General features: G+C 40.0%; 1 protein-coding gene across 1 annotated transcript in view; it reads right to left on the bottom strand.

Annotated features, from left to right (window-relative positions):
* Window positions 1-8,493, bottom strand: part of RAB3GAP2 (RAB3 GTPase activating non-catalytic protein subunit 2) — a 91,487-nt gene extending 82,994 nt beyond the window's left edge. Inside the window, exon 1 of the mRNA XM_082394178.1 lies at window positions 8,211-8,493. Coding sequence (XP_082250304.1) covers window positions 8,211-8,325 — 115 coding nt within the window. The 5' untranslated portion in view covers window positions 8,326-8,493. The remainder of the gene's footprint in view (window positions 1-8,210) is intronic.
* Window positions 8,494-8,883: the final 390 nt, after the last annotated feature.

Genomic DNA, 8,883 nt, shown 5'->3' on the forward strand with positions numbered 1-8,883 from the left:
GATATTGATCCTCTCAGCTCTCAGGACAGCCAAGTAGGGCCTGGGACTACTGGAACCTCTAGCAGGTCACCTCCCACCATGAACAGCTTTGTTTTACATTTTATGACCCATTTCTTTACTACCATACTAATTTATATATTTTTATTATGTTAAAAACACATAACATAAAAATTATCATCGTAACCATTTTTAAGTGTACAGTTCAGTAATGTTAAGTATATTCACACTGTTATAAAACAGATCTCTAGAACTTTTCCATCTTGCAAATCTGAGACTGTAAAACCCATTAAACAAGACCCCTTTCCTCCCTCTCCCTAGTTCCTAGTAACCACCATTCTACTTCCTGTTTCCGTGAATTTAACTACTTTAGATAACTCATATAAATGGAATCATGCATTTATCTTTTTTGACTGGCGAATATTTCACATAGCATAACGTCCTCAAGATCATTCGTGTTGTAGCCCGTGATATGATTTCCTTCTTTTTAATGGCTGAATAATTTTCCGTTGTATGTATATACCCCATTCCATTCATCCATCGATGGGCATTTGGGTTGCTTCTACTCTTTGTCTTTTATGAATGTCCCTCTATGATCATGGGTGTGCAAATATCTCTTCTAGACACTATTTTCAATTCTTTTGGATATATACCCATAAATGGGATTGCTCATACAGTAATTCTATTTTTTTATTTTTGGAGGAAACTCCATAATGTTTTCCATAGCAGTTGTACCATTTTACAATCCTACCAACAGTGTACAGAGTTCCAATTTCTCCATATCCTTGCCAACACTTGTTATTTTCTGTTTGTGTGTTTTGTTTTGTTTTTGTTTAATAGTAGCCAAGCTGGTGATTCTCATGATTAGTGATATTGAGTATCTTTTCATATGCTTACTGGCCATTTCTATAACATGTTTGGAAAAATGTCTATTCCAGTCTTTTGCTTGGTTTTTACTTGAGTTATTTACTGTTGTTGGGCTGTAGGAGTTCTTTGTATTGATATATTGTGGATACTAATCCTTTATCAGATATATGATTTGCAAATATTTTCTCCCATTCTGTAGGCTGCCTTTTCACTTCATTGATTGCAGCCTTTGATTCACAAAAGTCTTAAAGTTTGATATAGTCCCATTTGTCTATTTTTGCTTTTGTTGCCTGTGCTTTTGGTGTTATATCCAAAAACTCACTGCCAAGTCCAATGTCATGAAGTTTTCCCCCTATGTTTCCTTCTAACAGTTTTATAGTTTTAGGTCTTATATTTAGGTCTTTAATCCATTTTTTGTTAATTTTTGAATGTGGTATAAGATAATGGTCCAAATTCATTCTTTTGTATTTGGATATGCAGTTTTCCCAACACCATTTGTTGAAGAGACTGTCCTTTCCCCATTGAGTGGTCTTGACACCTTGTCAAAAATCATCTGATCATATACACAAGGGCTTATTTCTGAGCTCTCTATTCCATTATCCTATTTGTCTGTCTTTATGCCAGTACCACACACTTTTGATTACTGTAGCTTTGCAATATGTTTTGAAATTAGGAAGTAGAAGTACTCCAACTTTTTCCTCCTTCTTCAAAATTGTTTTCACTATTCAGGGCGTAGGTCTCATTTTTATGCATGCTATGATGAAAAAAAAAAAAAAGATTGGGAAGGAGAGCCCTATAGAATGTCTTCAAACTTTTTGATTATACACACCCCAAAAGAGTTTTTCAATAATATGTATCCCTTGCACAAAAAATGTAATTTCTGATATATTAAACATGGATGTTTCAATATAGATTTATATCATCCTTTTAAATTTATTCAGTGGATTCTAAATACTACTGGGAAATACTACCCACAAACACCCATTTAAAAAATATGATTATCTTCTCTAAGAGTAATTTTATAAGTCCTTTTTTCTCCTTGAATTCTTATTTCCATTCAGTTCCTCCACAGAATGCTATTCTAATGTAATACAGATATGTATCATCAGTCCAAAACTTTCTCTGCAAAAACAGATAAGAACTGAGAAAAAGCAGTTTTCTTGGGATCAAAGGCTCTAAGTATTAAAAGTTTTCTTACTTGACTTATTGCAATTATTATTAGAAGCAGATAACTGAGAAAAACAACATACATTATCACAAATGTTGACAAATAATTATTAAACATAAATAGCAAAAATTATTTGGAAGTCTCTTGTTAAGATGGATGGGGGAGTTTACGGTGCCTTAAAGGGGAGGTTTTCTTAAATGCCTTGGGAGCAACTTACTATAATAATATTTAAAATGTGTGAGAGGTGAGCCTTTGTTTAGTAAACAGGAGAAGGTAGGGTGGGAAAGTAGGCACTTATATAGGTGCATCTGGAAGCTGACCTGCTTAAAACTATCTGTTCCCAAGTAAACTTTAGCAAATTTCCCTGTAATCCCCAAGGTATTCTTACTTCCTTGCTATTGCATAAAATCTAAACTCCTCTGCCAATCTCTGCAGCTTTATCCCACCATATCCCACTCTTCCACCAGAATTTACTGTCTGCATCTTTCTGAACCCCATGCTGTTTCACATCCCTTGCCTGACCATTTTCTCTCCACCTGATGGACCTCTATTAAACTATTAAGACATGGTGAAAATAACAGTTCCTCTGTGAAGACTTTCCTGAGTCCCCTAAACAGCGTGAACTAACACTCCTTCATTCTCCAACTATCATGTGTCAAATTATAGCATAACACCTCTAACACTCATTTACTGGCTGAACGCTCCTTTAGGAGAGGGACCCATTTTATTTACCTTTAAGACTATTTTGTACACAGTAGGTGCTCAATAAATATTAGCTGAATAAAGGAATTAGACTGTTCATGTGTCAGTTTTGTCACTGACAAAAATTTATCTCTAAGATCCTCTTCCAATTTTAAATAGCTAATGAAATCCAATACCTCTATAAATTTTCTGAAATTCCTATAAATATTCTACTTTCAGATTACTTTTCTCTCGCCACTATGGTCACAAACAAAAGAAAGCATTTTCACTCAGTATAAAAAAGTGGGTACTTTACACCATTTATAATATCCCAAAGTGATTCCATGATTTTAGGTTATCCTAAAAAGCATACTTTTCTCAGTGATTGGACAAAAACGTGACTTTAATTGATGACTCCAAGGTAATTCTCTGTATGCTTTATCTTCTTCTATCTTTCTGATAAAAGAGGCAAGAGGGAAAGCTGCTCTACCTCATTAGTATATGGCAACAGAAAATTATTTTACTATTAGGTAAATTAATAGATCCACAATATTATGATACCTAAATTACCTCCAAATATTTTGATTCTCCCTCTCTGTACATGTCTTTCTTTCTTTCCTTCCTTCCTTCTCTCCTTTCTTTTGCCTAACTCAATTATAAATATCAGATGGCTCTGGTATAGAAATCCAATCTCCCTGGAAATTATGTCACTGTAGGCCAGGTGGGGACCCATACTATTGCCCATCTCCAAAATTTCAAAGTATGAGACCAAATTTTATGTCTAAATAGATAGCACTAGATTGAGTAGAACCAATTATAAATATTTATCACTAATGTAAACACTGGGAAATAGTAGGGTTCAAGACCTCTTTTAAAGCAACAGAAGACAGTTTCATTTTATAATTGATGATACAAAGTAACGTAAAGTCATACTGTTATTCTCTGACAATTCAAATATAGAAGAGTAGTACTGAGATCTGGGTGCCCAGGTACTAGGTATCACTATGTCAATGGCAGCTATCCACATTAAAATTAAAAAATTATTAAACTAATAGATAAGTCTTCAAAATTATCAGTTGCCTAGGACAAATCATGACAAGTAATTGAGTTTTCTTTTCTTTTTTTTTTTTTTTTTTGGTTTTACATACCCTCTAGAGATGAACGGGTATAAGAAATTAAAACTATATAAGCTAAATAAAATGATCTCATGATTTCTACTTCCCAATAAAGTAATCATTTACAACACTAATAAAGTGAAGAAAAACAAAGCCAAACACCACCATAACTTCATTTTTACTCTAAATTTTCACCCTCACAAAAGTTTAGGTTCAGGTTTTCTTAATGATGAGCTCTTTACAAAGCCTGATGTTTTGTAAAAGATGGCCTGGAGTGATTACTGAAATCTGTAGTCCTAGTCATTTCAAGAATTCCAAGTAAACCATCTACAATAGGACAAGCTATTTTTCTGATTTTCATTTCTAAATTAAAGCACCATTCTAACTGTAAAATACAGATTTGGCAAAGGGGCTCACCGGTTAAGAGGTTCTTTCTCCATTTTTTTTCTACTTGAATTGCTGGTAGCCACAATAATACCAACACACATATGCTATGAATTTTATTTAAAAGGGTAATAAATTAAATCATATTTGCAAACCCATAGGCATATTATAAATTAATCTAGATGTTTGGGGTATGGCTATATTCCCAAATGTCTGGATCAAGTTCATAGCCTAAGGCTACCCTTCATTGTGTGACCTTGGACAAGTATTCAATCTGTTGGTGCCTAACTTTTAGCATTTATAAATGTGCCATACAATGTGGTAGCCACTAGCCATATCTGACTATTTAAATTTAAATTAATTAAAATTAACTAAAACTAAAAATTCAGTTCCTCAGTAGCGCTTCCCACATTTCAACAGCTAGTTCTGGCTAGAGACTACCATACTGGACAGTATAGACTTGGTGATGAAAAATAAACAAGATGAAATGATTTCGAGTAACAAATGAGAACAAGGGAGTAGGGGTGACTGTTTTAGATTAGATGGTCAGAAAAGGCCTCCCTGAGATGTTGAGACTTGAACAAGATGCACCGAGCACGCAAGGATCTGCACAGAATATCCAACGCAGGGACAAGAGCAAGGGCAAAGGCCTCAGGCACGAATGGGCTTGACTGGTTTAACAACCAAAAAGTGTGTTTGAAGCGTAAGAAATGAGGGGAGAAGAGTATGAGGTGCAAGAAGTGGCAGGAAGCAGGTCCTCAAGGGCCTTGTAAGCCATTTGAGAACTTCGGATTTTATATTAAGTGCAATTGAAAGACAAAGAGGGTTACAGAGAGAGGACTGTTATGATTAAATTATGTCTTTAAAAGTTCACTCTGACTGCTTTTGGTAACTAACTATAAGAAACCATTAAAATGTCTACAAATTACAAGAAACCATTAAAAAGTCTACAAATACTAAATGCTGGAGAGGGTGTGGAGAAAAAGAAACCCTCCTACACTGTTGGTGGGAATGTAAATTGGGGCAGCCACTACGGAAAACAGTATGGAGGTTCCTCAAAAAACTAAACATAGAGTTGCCATATGATCCAGCAATCCCATTCCTGGGCATTTACCCAGACAAAACTATAATTTGAAAAGATACGTGCACCCCTATGTTCATAGCAGCACTACCTACAATAGCCAAGACATGGAAACAATCTAAATGTCCACTGACAGATGAATGGATAAAGAAGATGTGGTATATATTTATATATACAATGGAATATTACTCAGCCATTAAAAAGAATGAAATAATGCCATTTGCAGCAACATGGATGGGCCTAGAAATTATCATATTAAGTGAAGTCAGAAAGAGAAGGACAAATACCACATGACATCACTTATATGTGGAATCTAAAATATGACACAAATGAACATATCTACAAAACAGAAACAGACTTACAGATATAGAGAACAGACTTGTGGTTGCCATGGGGGGCAGTGGGGAAGGAAAGGACTGGGAGTTAGGGATTAGTAGATGCAAACTATTATATATAGAAAAGAAAGAAAAGAAACCAAAAGTAGAAGCAGGAAGACCTGTTAAAAGAAGACTAGTGCCATTGCCCAGGTGAGAGAAGATGGTGGCCTGGACCAGGCAAGTGGGAATGGGATAGAGAAAATGTGTCCATGCTCTACATCCCCTGTCTACAGTCCTGTGTTCACCATCCTTCACAACCTGGCTCCTTGAAATAGGCAACTTCACTTTTTAACTCCTCAATATCTGGTAAATATGCTTTCTGCCCCCAACCCTTCCACTGAAGCTGTCCTAAGGTCCCAGTCACCTCCACCTTCCCAAAGCCAATGAGCCCTTTTCCATTCTTATCCTAGCTGACCTCTGCTGCATTTGAAACTGCGGACCACTCTTCCCTTCATCAAATCCGCTCTCAATTCTGGGGCATTACTCTCACCTGGGTTTCTTCTCTTTCTGTTACTCTTTCTCAGTCTTCTTCCCATTAATCTCTATTTGACTCTTAAACTTCAGTGCTCCTCTATGGTCACATCTTCAGTCCTGCATTCATTTCACTATATTCATAACCCTTGAGACTGACTGACACGTTTTGCTAGTAACTCCCAAATTAATGCCTCTGGCCCAGGGATACTTACTAAGTTTTAGACCTGTTCTACTGGACTCACTGCATACATTTAAAACTGGACAAACTGCAAACATTTAAGATGAAAAAGGTCCAAAACCTATTTCCTTCATTCCCCTTCATTAGAAACCCTTGCCCGAGCCAAAAGCCAAAGGCATCCTCAACTCCCTCTCCCTCACCAGCTACAACCCCTAGCACCAGATCTTCATTAGGTCCTGTAGATTCTACCTCCTTAATATCTTTCTAATCTACCTCCTGCTCTCAAGTCCTGCTGAAGCTACTTTAGTTCAAGCTTGCATCACTTTTGCATGGATTATTGGAATAGCCTCCCAACCAATTTCCCTGCTGCCTATCTCTCCTCCACACTGCTGTCAAAGCACAAAACAGGTATTCAAAAACTTTGTTGATTACATTAAGTACAAATCTGACCACGTCATTCCTCTGCTTAATGTCTTTCAGGTGCATCCCACTCCTTTCAGAAGGCTCGTGATCAAGCTCCTTATTACCTTTACAGCTCACCCCCCCCCAACCCTTTCCCTCATATTCTCCTCTTCAGCCATTCAGCCTTTCTTAGCTCTCTAAGTAATGCCATTTCAGGCCTCCCTTCCTCTGCATATGCTATTACCTCTCCCTTATTCATCTAACTACTACTTCAAAGGTAGGCCTAAGTACCTCCAATTCAACGAAGTATCCCCTAGTGCCATATAAATAAATATATATATATATATATCTCAATCACGCTGTATTGAGATATATAGAAATTAACAAGGGGTTAATTTATTTGTCCCAGCAAATTATAAGCTCTTAGATGGCAGAGACCACCAACCTTATTTGATTTGCAGCACTACTGACTGGCACAGAGTAAATATTCATAAGTAGGTTTGATTTGATATCTTCTAAATTTTAAAAAAGGGAAGGAGTTTATTTAGTGGGCCTTTCATCACCATTCCAGTATAGCACAAAGTAAAAGCACTATACTACAAAGCCAAATGTGCTTTGGACATATGGCTTTGTAGCAGAGTGGAAATATGAAGAAATCAAACACAAAAAAACACACCGTTTCCATAGGAGAAATGTAGGAAATTCTGAGGAACTATGCAGTAGCCAATAAACCAGACTTGGGATTTTATACTACGTGGGCAAGTCACACTGTTTGATGATAAAAACAGGCGGACGGTTTCTCATCTCAATAAAGCAAATTAACTTTTCATGGCCATGCTACTGTAACTTTAGTTCCTGGTGCGGATTCTCACTCCCTGACAGGTTATTTTCCTTAGTTGAGAGCCGCCTACCCGCCACCTTAGGAGTCCCTCACTTGTCAATCACTTATTCTCTAAATGTGAATGGGAGGAAAGGGGATGGAAGAAGGGAGAGTGTGGGCGATGATAAACTCTATCGGAAGGGGAGGCAGCAGAAGGCCACGGTCCCAGGCATACAGGAGCGTAGGGGTTGAGGCAAAACGAGGCTAGAGCGCTGACAGCTGGCAAGGAATGGGGAGGAGGATGCGACCGCGGAGCAGGCAGAGTGTAACAGGGGACCCCGGGGTGGAGGGAGGGGAGATGGAGGAGAGACAACTAGTTGGGGGTGGGGAAGTGGGATAGGCAGAGACCAGATGAAGCAAGACGCAGTGTTTGGCCAGAGGGCGGAGTGGCTTAGGCGAGAGGAAGACAGCAACGACGCAGCCAGGACGGGCGGAGGCGGCTTCAGGACGAGGAGGGCAAGGGATCCGCGTAGAGAGAAGAGAGGCGGCGCGGAGGCAACTAGGAGCCGCGGGGTAGAAGGGGCGGAGGGGGTGGGAGGCCCGACGCCGCCGAGCAGGTCCCGCGCGCGGAGGCGGGGAAGGGAGCGGCGAGGCGGGGGCACTTACTGGGATCCCTCCTCACGGTGCAGCTGAGGGTCTCCTCCCGCAGACGAGGGAAGAGGAAGTCCCGGGCGGCCTGGAGGTCCTGGAAGGTGCAGAACTGGACAATGGAGCAGGCCATGGCTCCGGGGAACCCTGTTCGGGCATTCACCTTACCTCACCACGCCCTGCCCCCCGCCACCCCGCCGCTGCTACAGCCGCCACCGCGGAGCCTGAAGAGCTTTAGCCACGCAGGGACGGGGAAACCAAACCGGAAGCTGTCAGCACCCTCGGGTCCGCCGCCCGGAGCACTGCGCATGCGCAGGACGGCCCAGGCGCCCAGGCTGCCGCGGCCCGGGTCACGTGACCAGCGGCGGCCAGCGGGGGTCTAACGTCGAAGCGGAGGCTGGGAGCCGGCTTTAGTCACAGTTCTGCTCTTGCACCCGGGATTGATCCCTTTTATTCATTCTGGCTGTTAGCCAGAGATGATCTAATTGGACGTTGTCCGCGCCGGCCTTTGAGTCATTTAACCAAGCTTCTTGATGTCCTACTATTGGCATGATCTTGATATTTCCGAGAATAATCCCTGTTAAGCTACTGGCAGGCCAGTGGGGGACAGTATCATGCAAGTATCTGAATTTGAAAAGATTAATTTCCCTTCTGGAAATCAGCCCGCTCAAGCCTAGCTTTAAATGCTCCT

Source organism: Balaenoptera borealis (assembly GCF_965194805.1).
Source record: "Balaenoptera borealis genome assembly, chromosome: 1".
Taxonomy (NCBI): domain Eukaryota; kingdom Metazoa; phylum Chordata; class Mammalia; order Artiodactyla; family Balaenopteridae; genus Balaenoptera; species Balaenoptera borealis.